Source organism: Neopelma chrysocephalum, unplaced genomic scaffold, assembly GCF_003984885.1.
Source record: "Neopelma chrysocephalum unplaced genomic scaffold, ASM398488v2 Primary Assembly neopelma1_138, whole genome shotgun sequence".
In the NCBI taxonomy this organism is placed as follows: Eukaryota; Metazoa; Chordata; class Aves; order Passeriformes; family Pipridae; genus Neopelma; species Neopelma chrysocephalum.
In genome coordinates this window covers 4,505,847-4,524,767 of record NW_020897800.1, presented here as the reverse complement: position 1 = coordinate 4,524,767, position 18,921 = coordinate 4,505,847, and the positions used below count along the sequence as shown (strand labels likewise).

The 18,921-nt window shown below is 53.3% G+C and overlaps 1 protein-coding gene across 8 annotated transcripts in view; it reads left to right on the top strand.

The window, feature by feature from the left end:
- Positions 1 to 18,921, top strand: part of LOC113975537 (protein CEPU-1) — a 353,640-nt gene extending 334,719 nt beyond the window's left edge. For 7 of the 8 annotated variants that reach the window (XM_027699666.1, XM_027699672.1, XM_027699669.1 and 4 more), the window contains 5 exons: positions 10,006 to 10,140; positions 10,779 to 10,899; positions 12,476 to 12,627; positions 15,523 to 15,555; positions 17,059 to 18,921. In XM_027699666.1, the coding sequence (XP_027555467.1) occupies positions 10,006 to 10,140; positions 10,779 to 10,899; positions 12,476 to 12,627; positions 15,523 to 15,555; positions 17,059 to 17,159 (542 nt within the window). In that variant the 3' untranslated portion in view covers positions 17,160 to 18,921. The remainder of the gene's footprint in view (positions 1 to 10,005; positions 10,141 to 10,778; positions 10,900 to 12,475; positions 12,628 to 15,522; positions 15,556 to 17,058) is intronic. The other variant, XM_027699667.1, reaches the window with a different exon arrangement.

Sequence of the window (18,921 nt, the reverse complement as noted above, 5' to 3'; positions counted from 1 at the left end):
AAATCGTGTTCTGCTCTTGTTACACACCCAGCATGAAATCTGTTGTGTGTTTAGTGTATTCCTTTATGGCTTGTAGCAAAGCAAAGAGCAGAGTTGGGGCGGGTGGTCGTGCCCTGTGGCTGGGCAGGTGGTGGGAGCAGCGGTGGTGCCACAGCTGCAGTGCCACTGGCAGTGGGCACATCTGGCAGCACAGCTGGCACGTTGCTGCAGCTGGAGGTGGTGGGGGGTGTGTGCCCTGGTTACCCCCCCGTCCTTGCAATAGTGGTGCAGGATGTGGTGTCACTGCCGGGGGAACAGGACAAAAAGCCAAACTGTGGTGGTGTGCCCAGGCCGTGGGGATGATTCGGGCACTGCCCAGAGCCGATGGCACCGTTTCCTTCCGACTCTTCACTGAAATGACTTCAGCCACAGCATTTCTCACTGCAGGGGAAAAAAATGCCTCTTCCTTTCCCATCTTCTCTCGGTCGAGTCAAGATAATAATAGTCTTTTTCTGATCCCCTGAACTTTCCCATCTGCTTGGTAAAACAATGGCAATTCTTTTTCCTCCTGGCCTCTCTCTCTGTCTTCCTCTCTTTTATTTTTATTCTCCTACAGTATAATTTAAAACCAGAGCAATGCCGTAGCCCATGGGTTTTTCCCCTTCCTGTGACACGTTGCTGTTATTTAAAATGGCTTTTCCCTTGCAAAGCAATGCCTCTCACTGCCCTCCCAGCTCCTGTAGCAGGGCCAATACCTTCACAGAGGCCTGAGGAGGGGGTGATGGGCTCTAGTGAGGGGGCTCAGCCCAGTGTCCAGTACCCCTGTTTTTCTAATCACCCAGCATCACCCATCCTTGCAATTCCTGGCGTGACCTCCCACTCCCCATTCCCCCTCCCCAGGCTCAGGGTATCCTCACCAGCCCACCAGAGCCCCAAACCCATCCATCCCATCACCCCTGCCTTTCCCTGGCTTCTCTCAATAAGCCACAATATTGCGAGTGATCCTGCAGAAATGGAGACATCAGTGCCATAAAACACGAGGGACAGAGCAAGGCCACTGGGCTGGAAAATAGCGTGTCTGGAAAAATAAAGATGGGATAAAGATGATGGAGAGGCGACAGCGAGTCTCACCCTGCCATGATTCAGATGGCTCCAGGGGGTGAAGTGAGGTCAGGGGGTCCCAGGGGAAAAGAAGGGGTGGAAGATATCCCACATGTGCAGAAACTCGTGGCAGCGACGGCGCCTGGACTTTCTGTGAGCTGCCTGTAGGGATATGCATGGAGAGGGGAAAGTTTTCCAGATCCCCGTGACTTCTTGCCAGCGCTGGGGATGGATTTAGCCGGCACTTGATGCTTATTTTTTTACTCTAATGCCATTATGCCACTTGCTCCCCATCCGAGGGATATTTCCCTAATGCGGCTGAAATGCAGCTTAGCTGAGGTTACAGCCATTTAACGCTCTGGATTGCAATTGCTTCTTAAGAGCTTGTCCTACGGAGAAAGCCTGGGGGTTTAAATTTCCAGCCAGAGGGACCCTCCAGTCCGGAGCCAGCAGCTCTTTTTCACACAAATCCGGAGGAAAGCGGGGTGCCCTGGCTTTGGCAGGGGATGGGAATGCTTTCTGCAGAGCAATGCTGGTTGCACGGAGGAGCTGTGGTTGGGAAGGGATGTGGTGGATCCCCCGTGGAATTTTTTTCGGGTTCTTTGCAAGCCACCTGCAGATATCAGGCAGGAGCCATCTCGTTTCTCGGTGCCTCTGTCCTCGCCAAGCCTTGTGCAGCACAGCTTCTCCTGGAGCCAGCAAGAAAGCTGCCAGAAATGGGCTGAGCTCCAGGGAAACCAAGTTGCGACAGGATTTAATCGAGGAGCGGCGCTCCCACAAACAGGATGCGTGTGTTTGTCTGAGCGATTTTCTCCGGCAGCATCTGTCACTCTCCAACATCTTGGTATCATCGCAGCAAATTATTTAACCACTACCCACTGTACCCCATCTGTCAGGCAGCCCCTCCACACGGATGGGGCCTTACCTTCCCGCCATTCCAAAGGAGCTCACCGGCAAAGGCTGAGCGCCAAACAACAGGACAAATTAAATCAAAAGCACAGCTTCGGCACCCAGGGGGAAAATGCACATCAGCTTTGACTTATTGCACGGCGCACGCTTACAAGAGAGAAGCAGCGGCTTTTGTCACTGCAAGGGGCCATGAAAAATGAATTAGGGCCGCTGCTGGGAGAGGGCACGCAGGAGAATCTTTCATTCCGGCAACGCTGTCCTCTCTCACCTTGGAAGCGGCTACGGGGGGAAAAATATCACAGGGAGGAAGGAAAGAAAGGAGAGAGGACTTTGTGTTGGGAGGAAGAGTGTCAGTGCTCAAGCATGAGCACGGAGCTGCTGGGAGATGTTGTCTCCTCAGGAACCCTCTGGAGGGGGCTTGGCTCCATGGGAGCCTCAGTATTTGGATTTTGTGTACCTTTTGGAGACGTTCTGGCAAGGAGGCAGAAAAGCTGTGTGGGAAGTGGTTCCCTGCTGGTCACAGCCTCTACTGAGCATCAGTGTCCCCTGATGTTACCACAAGCACCACCCCCTCACCCTCCAGAGGCTGAGGAGAAAGGTGTGCAGGTCATGCTTGTGATAACACGTGGGTATCATTGAGAACAGCAGCCCTCTAATGAGCTCTACACCCATCTTTGCTGCAGATCTGACACCACTTAAGTGCTTTGTGAACTGCATCCGGTTTTAATTTGCTCGAACAGGGTGGCATGTGCCCTCTGGACCTTTTCCTGGGGTTTGGTGTCCTTGCCAGCTCCCCAGGAGGAGGCAGGGGCTGGGAGAGGCTGAGGACGGTCGCCGCCGACAGTTTGCTGAGCCTTGAGCTGCCTCTGAGCTCTCCCTCGCGCCGAAATAAAAGGGCTCATTCTTCATTCGACTCATTTACTCCTGAGTTAGAGCCTCGTTCAAGGGTGGTTGGTCCCCGAGTTGTTTTGTTTTGTTTCTTTAAATATTAATTTCCATAATCCATTTATTTCCCAAGGAACTACTTCTCGCAAACAAAAGGTTTAATGCTCCTCTTTTATTCCCGGTAACAAATAAGTTGTCTGAGACGTGCAAACATCCCGGCAGCAGCAGAGCCGTGCGCGTGCAGCAGCCGTCTGACGGCAAAGAACCGCGCTTAAGGATGCGCAGGGATGGGGGGAAAGCATCCCTGAGGGATCACGGGTACCACAGCAGCATGTCCCTGGAGATGCTCGCCCAGAGAGGGAGGACAGCGAGCCCGGCTGACACTGGGGAGCCCCCACAGCCTGGGATTCCAAGCCTTTGCGTGGAGGTGTCTCCAACATGCCTTTTTGAGATGGAAGATTTGAGAGCCGAAGGCCGGGAAGCACAATAGAAGATAGACTGCTTGTACCTCATTGTCTGGAGAATAGATGGGCTGCGGGCTCCCGGAGAATAGGAGCTGCCACTCAGGTGGCTTTAATAGAACAGGCGGCAGATAGATTTCAATAAAAGAAATGAGTATAAATATTGTTAGCGGAGAATAGAGGGAGAGTGAAAAAGATCTTGTTTAACGAGTCACAGTGGGAAACTTTCAAGGACTTTTAAGCTAAAAACTCTTCACAATGGTGCTATAATGGACAGCTCAGCCGACTCGGCTGCGCTGCACAGCGTTGGTGAGGGGACCAGGCTGGGCAGGTGTCCCTGGGATACCGCAGGGAAAGGCATGGCAGAGAACCACAGAAGGGTTTGGGTTGGAAATGGCCTTGAGGATCATCTGGTTCCAACCCTTGCCACGGGCAGGAACACCTTCCACTGGCCCAGGTTGCTCCAAGACCCATCCAACTTGGCCTTGGACACTTCCAGGGATGGGGCAGCCACAGCTGCTCTGGGCAACCTGTGCCAGGGCCTCCCCACCCTCACAGGGAAGAATTTCTTCCCAACATCCCATCTAACCCTGACCTCTGGCAGTGTCTTTGCCTTTCTTGGAGTTGATGCCAATATAGGCTCTAGGCTGTGACCACAGGCTGAGTGACCAGGCGATGTGGTGGCATCTGGAGGGTCTTTGCAAGTCAGATGTCCCAGTGACTTAGTCACTGATTGCTGCATGTGCCCACTTAATAGTTACTTATTAGTGTTGTTGTATAAGATACAAGCCCCAGGTGTGGTCTCAGGGATGCACTGAGCAAGTGTAACAACAAATGCAGGTGCTGTCTCTGTTCTAGCTCTGAGTTGAGCAGGAGGTTGAAGAAAATGTCTTTCCTGGCAGGAAAGAGCAGAGGTTTGGCTGCAGAGCCACTGGCTTTGTGATGGCTCCTGGTTGGAAGTTGAGTTTGCAGGGTGCCTGTTGAAATACCCATGTTCTGACCCCATGGTCACAGGCAGCCAGAGATGGGACCTTCAGAAATAGTCACTTCTGCTCATGCCAGCACAATATTGAGCCTGGGAGGGTCCTTCATCCTATCTTGAGGCAAAACATAAGGCACCATCATCTCACCTATGGTCAAAATAGTTGGAAGGAGAAGAAAAACCAAAGCGTTGCATGACCACGTGCAAGGAGAGGCTCCCATAGTCCTGGGGAGGAGGGGACACTGAGACCAGTGCAGGAGAAGGACTTTATGGTGAGGACTTTATGGCCACCCCTCTCCCTCACAGCCTGTGCTGCCGCGCACCAGGGCACGGAGCAAAACTGGCTGTGAGAGCTGCCCCAAACTCAATTTAATGAGGAAAACTCCCTCTTAGTGACACTGGACACAACTGGTGGTGGTCTCCACCCCCGGGGTGTGAGGATGAGGAGGGACCCCAGGCTGCAGCAGTGGAGGGAGCTGCTGCCAAGCTGCCGCGTCCCTGAGCGCCGCGCGGTGCCAGGCAGCACCATCCCCTGGGGCCTCGCGCAACATCAGGCCACGGAAACATGCTAATTAACATGGAAAAGCATGTCAGAGCAGAGATTTCTTTCCTTGTCATCGGGAAACTTCAAAAAGAGAGAGGCTTGGCCCCGTGTAAGCAAAACACAGACTCTGATGTGCTGTGTGCCCGTTTCTGGGGTTACGGTCCCTCTTCTGAAGGCTTGTGAACACGGAGACGGGGAGGTTCGGAGCCCATTTCTCACGTAGGTGTGCTTCCTAAGGGGATTGCTCCTCTAAGAGGGGGCACAGATGGAAATGGGCTGGAGCCTGTGGCGCAGGGATGCAATATTCACGAGAGGAGGAGAGCAGCTCGCCTGGGTCGATAGGGTAATCTTAAAAAAAATCATTTTTTTAATGATTGCGCTGGATGGCTTCCAGCAGGTTAATTACCCCCAATCTCTGTCCACTGGAGCGTGGCAGCATTAAGCCAGCACAGGGGAGTTGGAAAGAGGGGCTGCACGGGAGGGAAAGCTGCCCTAGCTGGGGTCATTCACCTGATCAAACGAAAATGGGAGAGGGAATTTTAGAAATGCCTGAACTTTGTTCCGTGTGTGCTAATTGAGCTATCAGGAGCGGGTAATGGTGGTTAATAAGAGGTGAAGCAGATGCATCCACCTGTTTAGCTGGAGGCAGCCACAGGCCCTGTTTGCCCACCCGCCTGGGGCTGTGTTTTGTGTGCTTTCAGAGGGATTTGGGGTGATTTGGGGTGATTCCTCCCCACGCGTCCTTCCCCATCTGCTCTGACGCTACTAAACCACCCGCCGTCACACAAAGCAGGGGTGAAGCGGGTCTTGGGTGCCAACAACTCGCTCGTATTACCTTTGTGTGTTTTATTTATTTACTATAAACTGTTATAGGATGGCCATCAGCACCACGTCGGGGTGATGTGTGAAATATATGGCTCTCGGGTTCAGTGCGTCACTCGGAGCCGGGAGTCTGCGCGATGTTAATTTTTATTGCCAGAAGTAGCCATAAATTGATAGTTGAGAATTGCTGTAGGGACTGTAATTAACTAGTTACTATTTCACCTCCAAAAGGAGCAATGTTTCACGCTCTTACTTTTACTTATCTGGAATCAGCTGCTGTCAACATCCGCTGAAGCCCGTATAAAGATTTATAGACCTTGGAGGTAAATATTGACTAATGGGCAGCTTGGCTTAATGTTCACCTTGAAGGACAATAAATTGTGCTATTGATTGAAGTGAGATGTCAATATCTGCATTGTTGTAAACATTTTAATAAAATTATCTCCATAAAATATTCTCTTTCTTTGGCTGGTCCTGGCTAGTGGGATCGGTGCCTGGAAAAATGCAGCAGCAGGGTGTAGCAGGCAGGGAAATTTGGGTTTGGTGGTGGGACTTTGAGAATCCAGAGACCAAACCTGTTCTGGGACGATCATTGAAGAGTTTTTAGGCTTTAGAAGTGGAAATGTTGCAGCCCTGGATGTCTGGGCTGGCTCAGTTCAAGGTGCAGGAAGTTGATATGGACACATGAAAGAAGTTCAGGGAAGGTTTTTGAATGGCTCCACAGGCAGCCTTCAGCCAGGGAAAGCTGTGAGCGGTGTCCTAGAGACCTGAACATGGCTGCAACAGTGAGCCAGGGGACAGTGGCATGTAATTAATTTGAGAACATGTGTTTGCTTTCTGGTGAGTTATTATCTTGTCAGAGGCTCAATGGAAGTGAACGGGCAGGAGGAGTCAGAAGGGAGATGAGTCAGGACGGGAAAAGGAGGAGAAGCAAGGGAAGGAGAAAGGCATGGAGGGAGGAATATGGATGCATGAGGTATCTGCCCACACCTCATCTCATCCAAGCTGTGTGGGACCCCAAGCACAGCTTGGCCACTTGCTGGGTCTGCCCTGGTGCTCCGTGCCAGTCCAGGATCTCACCTCCATGACTCCTCCACTGCCATGATGGCCAAGCTTCCCCTCTCCTGAGGTTTTTTATGGGGATCTGCAGAGCAAGTCCTAAATAGTCCACGCTGGTCTTTGCACAGGCTCCTGCTCACTGAGCACGAGGACTCAGGCTCTGGTTTTCCATCTCCCTGGCTCGCACTGGGTTAGTTCATCATCCTCAGCTGATGAGCAAGGATTATGCTTGTGCCTCGTCCGTGGCTGTTCCATTTTTGGCCTGTATTATATTATTAGTATTAATAATAATAATGATGGGTGCTGGCTGTGCTGGTTTTTTAGCTACTGAGGAGATGAGAGAGCTCTCCATTAATTCCTGCAATATTTCAGCTCCTAATTGTGCTCAAGCAGAGACAGCCTTGAAAGTTCCCACCATCAGTTCAGGCAGAGCAGGACTGGTACCTCTGGGAGAGCTCCTGGAGCTGCAGAGCTCTGGTCCAGGCCTGCCCTGAGCATCCCCAAGTTCCAGGTGCTTCCAGGGTGCAATCCCACAGAGAAGCAGCTTTATGGATCCGATTTTCCTGAAAAGCCCTTTGTGCAGGAGAGCACAGGGGGGACACAGATGGTGTCCTGGCCACCTGGTGTCACCTGCTTCACCGGTGGGCAGGGATTCTTTGTGTCACCTCAGTCTTTGGCATGCTGTAGCTGGCACTAAGGAAGCAGGATCTGACCATAGCCTCTGGATGGCATTCCTAATGCTATTGTCATCTGAGTGTGAGTTATACCAGGTCGTGCGCAGGGCAAAAGCAGGTGTCAGCTCCAGCTCAGAGTATCCTGTTTTGGTGCAGGGCAGGTTCTGTGTGCCAGTTTTGATGGGCTGCAGCTGAAATCCCACAGATTCCGGACCCTGAGCCCTTGAACTTTGTGCTCTGCCTCTCCATCGGACGATTACCTTGCAAGCATCTCAGACTTCAGCACGACACAGGCACAGAGGAAACCTTCATCCCCCAATTTCCTGTGCTTTTACAGGTGTAAAGCTGACCCTCACAGCTACCTTAATGAAGTCTTTTGCTGGGGAGCGAAATGCACTCGAACTGCTTTGCTCCCAGATCAAACCAGGGACGCACATTACGGCTCGACTGTGGCAAGAGCTAATCCTTGCCCTGCGCGAGCCAGCTCTGGAACTCGGGAAGGGCCTTTGGTTAGTTGGGAAGAAGTGTTATCTGAGCCTTTGCACAACCCAGAGCCAGATTTGTGCACGGAGCATCTGAAGGCCACCGGCTGTGTCGTTCCTTTATCAGCAGGCAGCGCTGTGCTACAGAGAAGCCGATTCTAGGTCAGCCACAAAAGGGATTTTTTCTTTTCCCCCTCTCTCCCGTTTTTTCTGCGGTGCCTCAGGGCCGCTGGATGTAACGCTGTAATTTGTGTGTCTCCAAAGGATATTGATTTTGGGGTAACGCCTTCATATCTCTCCTTTCAGTTGCCCTGAGTACTGCTGAGCTCAGCAGTTTGGACCGCGCACGAGCCACTCGGGTGGGGATTTCGGCACGGGGCTGAGGGCGTGGGTGGATGTCAGCAATTCATCAACGGGAACACTCACTTCACCCCTTTCCAAAGCTCACGGGGCTGCCTTCCCAGTTAGGTCAGCCTGAGGTGGTGGGATGCACACCCTTATGTGCACAGGGTCCTTGGTTTGGCCTCTGAGTGTGCAAGGGAGCAGTGGATGTGCAAAGTCCCAGGAATGCTGTGCAGAGGCAGCAGCTGTGAGGTCTGGTGCAGGGAGAGAGAGTCAAGGTGGGATTTCATCATGGCTGAGCATATTTGCACTAGTTTGAGTTGGTAATAATGGCACCTGGGATTGCAGCAGCAGGATCCCAGTGGGTACCTGGGGTGCTCCCTGTGTTGAGCTGTGCCAGGGTGTTACAGGAATGCCATCGGTGCTGGCTCAGGTCCCTGCGTGCTTTCTGTGGTGAGCGGTGGAGTCTGACCAGGCTGTTCCTGTGCCGCGGGATGAGATGCTCTGAAAGCATCAGCCGGTGGGATGCAGGCGGTGTGTGCCCTTCCAGGAGCCTCCCACGTGTGTCCTTTGCCTGCATTTGTTAGGAGCAAGAAGCACACGGTTGACCGGTCAAGCGCAGCGAGTCGTGGCCCATCAGGTCACTCCAGCAGCCGGGTGGGAAGCGAGGGCCAGGCGAGCTCACGGCATCCCCCGGGGACCAGGGACCTGTGCTTGGCCTCTCTGCCATTGGCACTCACTCCCAGAAACAGCTGTCCAGAGCTAATTTATTTCCTAATGCTGCAGCAATGTTAATTTATAAATTACACTGGTAATTCGAGCTATTATTAATTTCAGATGGTGTAGGGCAAGCCTAATTAAAATATGACACCAATTGCCACACATATGTACCAAGGACTACCGTTTAAAATTTATAGGAATATTAAGTGTGACACTGGGCTCAGAGATGCTCCGTGCAGTCATTAGAGCATCCCAGCTGTGGGAGATCTGGTGGGGAGATGTAAACAAAAGGAAGGGAGAAGTTGTTCCTGTTAGGGGTTGCAAAAAGTTGCTTCTGCTGTTCGTTTGGGGGACCAGGGGATCTTGTGCCCCAACACCAGTGTCTGGACAGCTGAGTGCTGTGGGTTTCCAGGAGAGTGTCAAAACAAAGAGGGCTCCTGTAAGGAATGGGGGCTGAATGATGCCACACTGAAGGAAATGCCACTGATTGCATATTTCTGGCTTGGAGTGAAACCAGGAGCTGCACTGCAGGCTGGGTGGGCAAGAGGGGGACAAGTGCAGCTCCGACAGAAATGAGCCTGGAGTAGCACAGGGATGAAGCATTGCAGGTGAAGGGAGATGTTGGCACCAAAACTAATGGGAGTAAACTTGCTGTGAAAATTAGAGAGGGGTGTCTGTGTAAAGCTGGGTGAGCCCAGTGGTGCCTCCCCCGCAAGAGGGATGTGCAGATGCCAAGGAGAGGTGATCTTGGATTGTTCTAGCAGGGTGCAGGTTTGGCAAGGACCACTTTGTCCACTCTGCCCACATTATGGACATTACCTCCAGCAAGTGATACTCCTGGCAGTGCCGGGTCCACCACAAAACTCCAGTGCTTGCAGACACCATTCTGGCAGGGATTTTCTTGGGATGGATGTGGGCATGTGAGGCTGGGACTCGCAGGATTGATGTCCTGGTGCCGAGTGACACAGTCACAGATGGTGACCAGCCGATAGACACAGGTTTGCTGTGCCTCCCCACCACTCATCCCTCTGTCTGTGCCCTGCAGCCGTGGGCTTCATCAGCGAGGACGAGTACCTGGAGATCACGGGCATCACGCGGGAGCAGTCGGGCGAGTACGAGTGCAGCGCCTCCAACGACGTCTCAGCGCCCGTCGTCCAGCGAGTCAAAGTCACCGTCAACTGTGAGTAGCTGGGGGCCAGCAGGGGACAGGGGTGGGGCTGGAGTGTGTCACTGTGCTGCCCCACCAGGGAATGGCACTTGGAAGCGAGGCACACACAGGCTTCGGGCCCCAGAGCGAGACAGGCGGCAGCAGTTTTTCTGAGCAGGTGGAGTTTTGCCCTATTTTCCCCTTCTTTTCAAGCTCCATTTTTTTTCCACCACCTCCTCCTCAGCTGTCTCCATCAACCTGGGTTTTCCGCCCATGGAGAGATGCTGTGCTGATAACCTCCGGGGAGAGAAGTGAGCAGTAAATAGAATTTTTTTTTCCTTTAGAAAAAAAAAATGAGAGATAGGAAGAAAGCAGCATATTTCATGCTCAGACGGAGGTGAAGACCCTCCTAAACCCCTCTCTGGTCACCCCATTAGCGCACATGTGGTGCCCGAGAGCTGGGGAGCTCCAGTTTTTGGAGAAGACCCCCCATAAGCCCAAAAACTCCTGGACAGCAGCACCAGAGTGGCAGGAGCTGAGCATGGGCTCAGAGGTGATTTGGGCTCCTTCCCACGTGCAGGGAAAGACAGGAGAACTTGAGGAGCAAGGCGGGGGGATAGGATGCCCCAAGGCTCCTGGGTGTTGACCCCGGGTTTCCCATCTTCCCGCAGACCCACCGTACATCTCGGACGCGAAGAGCAGCGGGGTGCCAGTGGGGCAGAAGGGCATCCTGCTGTGTGAAGCCTCCGCTGTCCCCTCCGCCGACTTCCAGTGGTACAAAGATGACAAGCGGTAAGAGTTCGGGGGACAAACCTGGGGGGTGGGGGGCACACACCGGCCCTGTGAGAGCTGCACCCAGTGCCAGCACCTTCAGCTCATAACCCTTGGCACAAGCCTGGTTTGGATACCAAGCCAGGTCCCCCTGGCAGCAGCAGGTTGTGCTTGTCCGGGGCAAATCCAGCAGGCAGACTGCATCCACAGCATTCCAGGACTTTGTATTTAACACTGTGAAAAGTAGGTGAGGGACATCTGGGGAGGGGGAATTTTCCAGGAGCCTCTTTCAGCCTCTGTCAGGGCAGGATCGCTGCTGCCCCTGCCTCCATTTGAAGGTGTCGTGGTAAATCCCAGCTTGGGTGAAGCATAACGAGGAAGAGGGATATTGGCAGCACAAATCCAAGCACTCAAGCGTGGATGAAACCTCTGTCATCTCTTTAAACACTTTGGCCAGAAGGCAGCTCTTGGAAAGGCAAAAGAAATATGGTGCTGGTCGAGAAACAGGTTTGCTAGGCCCCAGAGACAGCCTGCTCTGCTTTGGGGTGAAAACCACCCTTTTAGGTCAACAAGCAGATCCTGTGCTCTGCCAAAGCAACAGCAAAGGGATGCAACTGGGGAATGAGGAGTGGAGCAGCACAGCCCAGAGTAGGGTCTCACTCTGGAGAAAATGCCTCCCTCTGACCCCAGGCAAAATGTTTTTAACCAATTTTTGTGTTACTTCTCCCCAGGGAGCCCAGAGGGGACGTGGCGTGGCCAGACACAGGATGAGCCACATCCTTACTGATAAGGAGGGGTGTTTTAGCCCAAAAAGATGCTCCAGAAGCTGGAGGGGAGGCTGGGGCCGCCTGCCTTCCTGGGCTGGGGAGGAAAGGAGCCAAGGGAGGAAAGGAGTGTACAAAGAGGAGGATGTTTGTGTGGCAGATGAAAGGCTCTGCTCAGAAGTAGGTCAGATCACGAGGGCCCAGGGAGCAGCAGCAGGAGCGGGCTCAGCCCCCGGATCAGTGTCCGGCAGGGACCATAATGGGGATCTGGCACCTCCCGGGAGGAATTAGCAATCAAAAGAGCCACAGGAGCAGAGCAGGATGGGGACACCAGCTCAGGGAAGTCCAAGCACTTGGTTAATGCTGCAGCACTTGGGCTGGCTGAGAAGCCTCCAAGCTGTGGTGGGTGCCCATCATGTCACCCATCAGGGATATGCAGGGAAGAGGAAGGTGCAAGAAGGCATCCTGCAGAGCAGGGGGGGCTGAGGACACCAGAGGGAAGCCAGGCTCTTCTGTAGGGTGGGAATGAGCCTTTCCCAGGTTCTCTCCCTTGGCATGTGAGCATCTCTCCCTCTGCACAGCATTTCCAAGCCCCAGCACCATCCAGAGTCCTCTGGTGCCTCTGGTCAGCATGGGGATAGTGTGGGCTGGCAGCTGGAGACCCAGCAGAGCAGCATCCATCTCCCATATCTTTCCCAATACCTTCCCTTCTCCCTCTTCTCCCAAGTTCAATGTCCCCTCTTCCCAGGCACAACCAGGGACATGGAATATCGCAGGCACCTCTCCTCCTGACACCATTCCAGTGACCTTCTCCCATTCTGCTTTTCTCCCAGGCTGGCTGAAGGACAGAAAGGGCTGAAAGTGGAGAACAAAGCCTTCTTCTCCAGACTGACTTTCTTCAACGTCTCTGAGCAGGACTATGGGAACTACACCTGTGTAGCCTCCAACCAGTTAGGGAACACCAATGCCAGCATGATCCTCTATGGTGAGTGGGGCTGAGGGAGCCAGACAGGGAAGGGGAACAACTTAACAGTGAGAGCACTGATGGGAGAGAGGTGGAAAGGGTCTCCCTTGTCTTTTGGGGGAGATGTGCTTTTGTGCTGATCCTTCTTAGCCTAGTGCATGGGCTGGAGGTTGTGATGAGCTCAGGGAAACTGGGGAGCTTCCAAACCTGCCTCCTGATTCATGTACCATGTCAGTCACTGTTCATGGGTGTTTGGGATCCACCATTGATGCAAAGTTAGGATTTGGTTGTAGGTTTCCATTTTATTGCTTTGATGAGTCCTTGGGAAAGCCTCTGTGTGAAGGCATCCTCCGGTGCTGATGAGTGGGAGGGAGATGGTTTTCAGGGTCACTCCTGTCCCATTCCCACCCAAGGATGAATAGACCCCTGTCTCTGTCACCTTTCAGGCTGTGTTTTCCCTCCTGCCAAGGAGATATATTATTGATGGTGCCAGAGGGAGATGGGAGGGTGCAGAGGGCAGGGAGGGGGACTAGGTTTGTACCCTTGTCCCAGGGCTGTTTTCCCTGCATGGCAGAACTGGGATCAGAGCTGGGATCCTTCTGACACTGCTCATGGCTGGGAAGGTCTGTGCTCCCCAGATCCCTCTCATGGCCCCTGGGAGTCAGAAATGGATGATAGATCTCATTCCTGGGCACTGCATGGGGATATTTCCCTGCTGGAGATATGGGGTTTGTGGTTCTCACAGCTGAACCATATGGGAGAAGTGGGGAGTGGGGACCTCCACCCTCTCCTAATGTCACCCCAGTGTTGTCCTCCTCCATACCACCCGGCTGTTCTGTCTTGTCACCTCCTTGCCTCACTGTGGTGTGGTTGGAGGGGAGCAGAGCAGGGGAGCAGACCCATTTTCCTCATCCCCAGGCCCCTCAGGGGTGGCTCAGGGCAGGCTTTGCTCTTATTTATGCAAAGCACACCGGGACAGTGAGTCCCAGAGTACGTGTTGGGATGTTGAGTGTGCCACAACATGGGAGGCATGTGGAGACCCCAGGAAGTGATGTCTATGTCTCACCATCCTTGGTGAAGGGCTGGATGTGGTCCAGGGCAGCAGTTTGTTTAAGGAGAGTAGAGGATGCTGGGCTTTGCCAGGGGCCACACCCAGCTGTGGGGTTGGGGTGGCATCACAGGACAGGCTTGTCCTCTCCTGCCACGGTATTGGCACTTGTGTCAGGGTCCCCTGAGTTGTGACAGAGGAGTCCATCCCATCCTGGATGCTCAGCTCCATGCCCACAGCCCTGAGGCAGAGCTAACCTTGGAGGTTAATGAGCCTTAAACACCCATTTGCCCCCCCCCCAAACATCCCTCCTGTACGTGATGTTTACCTGTGCTAAGCCATCATTAGTGTTACTTAGGAACTATCTCCACCCTCCTCCCCACCAGCCTTCCTGGTGATCCAATAACCCCGTGTTTTAGGGATACCAACACCTCTGGCCCTGCAGACCACCCAGGCCTGGCTTCATCTGTTCTGCACGCACAGGGTGGACGTGCTGGGTGCCCAATGTAACCCGAGCCACATGTACCTCCTCAGCTGTGATGTTGTAGGCATCCTTTGGGTTTATGAGGTTAAAATCTTAATTAGCAGGGGCCTTTATTTGGCATCTGCAGATCCAGGCTGGATGAACAGCCCAAAAGTACAGATGACATCTGCCTGCTGATGAGTTCTTAGCTCTGTGGTTTCTGGGACTCATGCTGTGAGTGCAGTGCCAGGTGGGAGGCAGGGAAGAATCCCACAAAAGTCTAGGCTTATTTTATTAGCCCCTTAGCTTTGTTGGTCTGACTGTGAATCCCATCAGGGAATGAAATCAGAGTCCTCTGAGCACCCTCAATTTCCATAAAGCCACATTGATTGGGTGATCCATTCAGTCTTTATTAATGGAGTGCCCTTGGGGGGTGACAGCTCCCTGAGGGGACCATGACATGCAGGGGTCCCCCATCTCCTGGTGCAGGGACCCCCAGCACCCCCAGGAATGACCCCACCCTAATGTGGTGGCCCCATGTGTCACCTGTCCCTAAGGAACCAGTGCCCTCAGTCTGGGGAATGATGTCTTTATTTATTGAGATGGAAGATAAGAGGGAAGTGGGTGTGATGGCTGCGCTACCTGCGGCACGAGAAATGTCTCTTCTGTGAGGTTTTGGGGGGAGAATTTTGTGAGTGTTCCCTTTTCCCTGAAGCTGAGTGAGTGTTTTGAAGTTTTTTCGCCCCCAAATGGAGTTTTAATCCATGCAGGTACCGTGACAGGAGCCTTTTTGGGGCTGTGCAAGAGGCTAATGTAGCGTTCATCTTTTAATCCTTTTTTTAATCTAATTTTTCAGGGAGGTCAACTAGTGCTTTATTTAACATGTAGCACTCGTTATTACAGACCTGCCGCCTCATTCAGCGGCTCATTTGGTGCTGTCTGGGATGTGATGGAGTGTTCAGGGAAACTGCCTCTTTCTGTGGAGCTGGGGAAAAAACCAAGCCCTCTGCCTCTCCCCCTGTCACTCCCAGAGGCTGCTGTCAGGCGATAAATCCATTTGGGATGTTGCAGGGTTATCGAGAGGGATGGGCCCCAAACCCGCAGGGGAGAACTGAACCCCCTGCACCCCCCAAATCCCAGCCCCTGTGCTTTGCTTTTTGCTCAGGGTGCAACCACAGACTTTGCTGGGTCTGAGGTCCCTTGTTTGGCTCATCTCAGCTTCCCCCCCAGACAGGGGGACTGTGGCCTCAGAGCATTGGGGTGTGATTTGGGCAGCACATCCCACTTGCTACCCCATCCACTCGTTTTCCCAGCCCCAGGTCGAGGGCAGGCTGAGGGAGGCGTCTCGAGCCTGCACTTTCCATTGCCCTTTTGCCTTAACTTTCACTTGTTCTTTAATTTTTAGAAGAGACAACTACCGCTCTGACACCCTGGAAAGGTCAGTAATTTGGGGACCCCTGCAATGCCAGTGCTTCCCCCAGTGTTTCCCCTGGGCCCCTCCGGCTCCCACCCCAGCTCATCTCAGCCGGAGCCGCAGCACCAGCCTGCCCCACAACCCCACTGCTCTCACTGGTGTAGGGATGAATTAGGGCTTTTTTAGCTGCCCTCCCATCCTGCCCCCTCCCTGCCAGCCTACTGTGCCTGTCTGGTGGTGGTCTGTGCCCTCTGCATGCCTGCCCCATCCCGCAGTCTCCTGCTCCCTCTCCATTGCCAGGGCAAAAGCAGGAATGTCTGTGTGCTCAGCTTTCCCAGTGTTGCCGCCTAAGTGGGTCTTCTGGCAGATCCCTCCTCCTCTGGGATGCTCCTAGCACCTTTTTTCCAGGATGTGGTAGGGGTAGACAGGCATTAGGTCCCCTTCCTGGTGTTATTCCTGGTCAGGGCAGCCAGCACTCCCTTGGGCAATCTTATTGTCCGGCCAACCGGCCTGGTGTCATCTCGATTTTGGGGTGGCTTCAGTTGTGGTGCATTGAGTGAGTCAGCCCTCAGGATGACTTGTAGATGTCGGGAGGGCTGTGGAGGTAGTGCATAAGACCTGGATTTGGTGCCTGGATTTGAGACGTGTGAGGTGTCGGAGTGTGCTGGAGAGTGGGAGACCAAATGGTTAGTGGTGCTCAGTGCCCTGGTTGGACCCTGAAGTGAGGGAACATGTCATGGGGTTTCAAGAGCATGTGTGGGTCAGACCTTGTGGGCAGCCCTGCTCTGGCAGGACACCAGCCTGGATGCCTTCCTGAGTTCTTTTCCCAGCCTAGTCTTCCCCAGGCCAACTATTTGGGGTGTTTTGGTGAAAGCCACTGGACCAGACACCCTCCACATCCTTTCCCATAGTGAGCTCTGAACTCCTCACCCCCAGTGATCCCCAAAAGCGTGGAAGGGCTTGGCTCTTCTTGACCACCCTCCTCATCCCATCTCATTCTTCTTGAGATGGTCTGGGCCCGTGATGAGCCCCACAGAGACTCTGGAGAGGCACAAACTCCCAAGTCCTCAATACAGTGCTGCTGGTGGTGCCTCTGCTGGGTGGGCAGGTGGTTACTGTGCCCTCCCAAGGGACACAAGTGGGGAACAGGGTGGTTGCCCCGGACTGGGCAGAGTGTGTTGGGCAAAAGCTGTCATCTCCCCTCTAAGTGTGGCTGGAAACATGGACAAATTCAGAGGAGGGTGAAAGGGGCTGAGGGAAGTTGGATGGTGGTGATGCACAGGGGATGGGGACTTAGGGATGAGAAGTGAGTCTTGTCCCAAAGGCCGGGGTCAGTGGGGATGGGGTTGGTTGTTGCCGTGCTCTTGAGGACAGCACAGGTGGAAGGGGACGCCTGGAGAGCAATCCCACCACGTGCAATGCCACCCAAATACCGTCCTTCGTTTGGTTTTATGATTTATTTCACGTTTCATGGTTTTCTTATCGACTCTGTGAGTGACCATGCGGGCGTTTCTCTCCCTCGCTCAGGCCCCGGCGCGGTGCACGACGGGAACAACGGCGCGTGGCGACGAGGAGGCTGCGTGTGGCTCCTGCTCCTCCCGCTCGCCCAACTCGCCCGCCAGTTTTGACCCGAGAGCCGGCCCGCGGAGTAGCGGCGGCGACGACCACGGCCAGCGAGAGAGCAAGCAGAAAGGAGAGGAAGAAGAAGAAAAAGAAGAAGAAGAAGAAGAAGAAGAAGTGTTCACCGTTTCCGAAAATAATCATAAGAATTGAGAGAGTATCCGGCCAGGCCACCTGGGGGAGGGGGAGAGAGGAAAAAACACGTGCAAAAAAGAAAAAAAAAAAAAGAAAAAAACCACAACGGGAATTTGGAGAGAAAAGGGGAAAAATAATAATAATAATAATCCAAGGCTTCCTGCTGAAGACGCAACGCGACTGAGTCTTTTTCTTTTCACCCTATTTTTTTTTGGGGGGGGTCTCCCGCCCCTTTTTCCCCCCTGTTTTTGCCGTTCTCTGCCGTGGGCCAGCGCGGAGGATGGACGGGGCCATCGGAGTGTGGTGCTTCAACCCCCCTGCCCCGTCCCTGTCACCGCCCCTGCCCGCCTGCTCCCTCCCGTGGGACCCTCCATCTGGACACACCAGTGTTCTCCTTTGACAAGATTTCCCCTCTTCTCATGGACTGTGCCGCCATTTGTGTTTCAGAATATATATATATATATGTATATACCCACGTATACATATATGTATATGGATAGATATATAGATCTTCAACAGTTACCACGCCGCCACAAAGGGAAAGGGAGGAAGGAGACCGGCGTCGAGCCACGCTTTCATCCTACCATCCGCGGACATCGTGAATGATAAGGGATTCTGAGTCATGGTTAATTTTATTAATTGTATTTTCTGATACGAGCCTAGAACTCTTAGTTCCTAAAAAACAGAAATGCAAAAAAAAAAAAAAAAAAGAGGGAGGGGAAAAAAAAAAAAAAAGGAAAAAAAAAAAAAAAAGAAACAATCCAGGAGAGTGGGAGCAAGTGGAGAGAAGAAGTTTGTTTGCCGAGGAGGCGACCGGCCGAGGAGGTTTGTGAGCCCGGCGAAGAGGAGGAAGAGGAGGAGTCCTGTGCTGAAACCCCCCAAAACCGGCCCAAAAAGCGGTCGTCCGGACAGTTCCTGCCGAGGGCACGGGCGACGCTCACCATGCGTCGAGGCGGAGGGAGACGCTGAATCTTTTTATGGGATATATATATACAGTATATATAAATATACATATATATATATATAATTTTTTTTTTTTTTGTTAGAGTTCTAGCCACGGTTCCCCAGCAGGGTCCTTCCGCTGCCATTACTGCATGCTGTATATGGAGTTAGGTGTGTATCGGTCCTCAACGAGACGAGGCGAGCGTCTCGGTCCACGCGTCCCCAAACCCCCTCGTCTTTCCGCCCTCGGGGACAAAGGGTGGCGGGGGGACCGGGGCCCCCTCTCCGTCGCTTTTCGCCGCGTGGCCCCGGCCCCTTGGCGGCGGAATGAAGTGAACCGAGGGACAGAGGGAGATCTATATAGCTCAGTTTTATATTTTTATATATATATATATATATGTGTATGTATATGTGTGTGTGTGCGCGTGCGTGTGTGTGTATGTATATATATATATATAAAAAATAACACTAGTAAGGAAAAGAAGGTGAAGCAACCGGCTCCTGGCCGAGCCCTCTGCCGAGACGTGGGACTGGTCGACTCGCCGTCCGTGTCGGTGGGGGTCTCTCCTGCGGTCGGTTTTCCTCCTTCCATTTCCTTTCCTTCCCTGCAGCCGGCGGCGGGGGGCACGCGGGGGGCAGGCGGGCGGCGAGGGGGCTCTCTCTGCCTATCCATTAAAACGATTGTTCCATGTG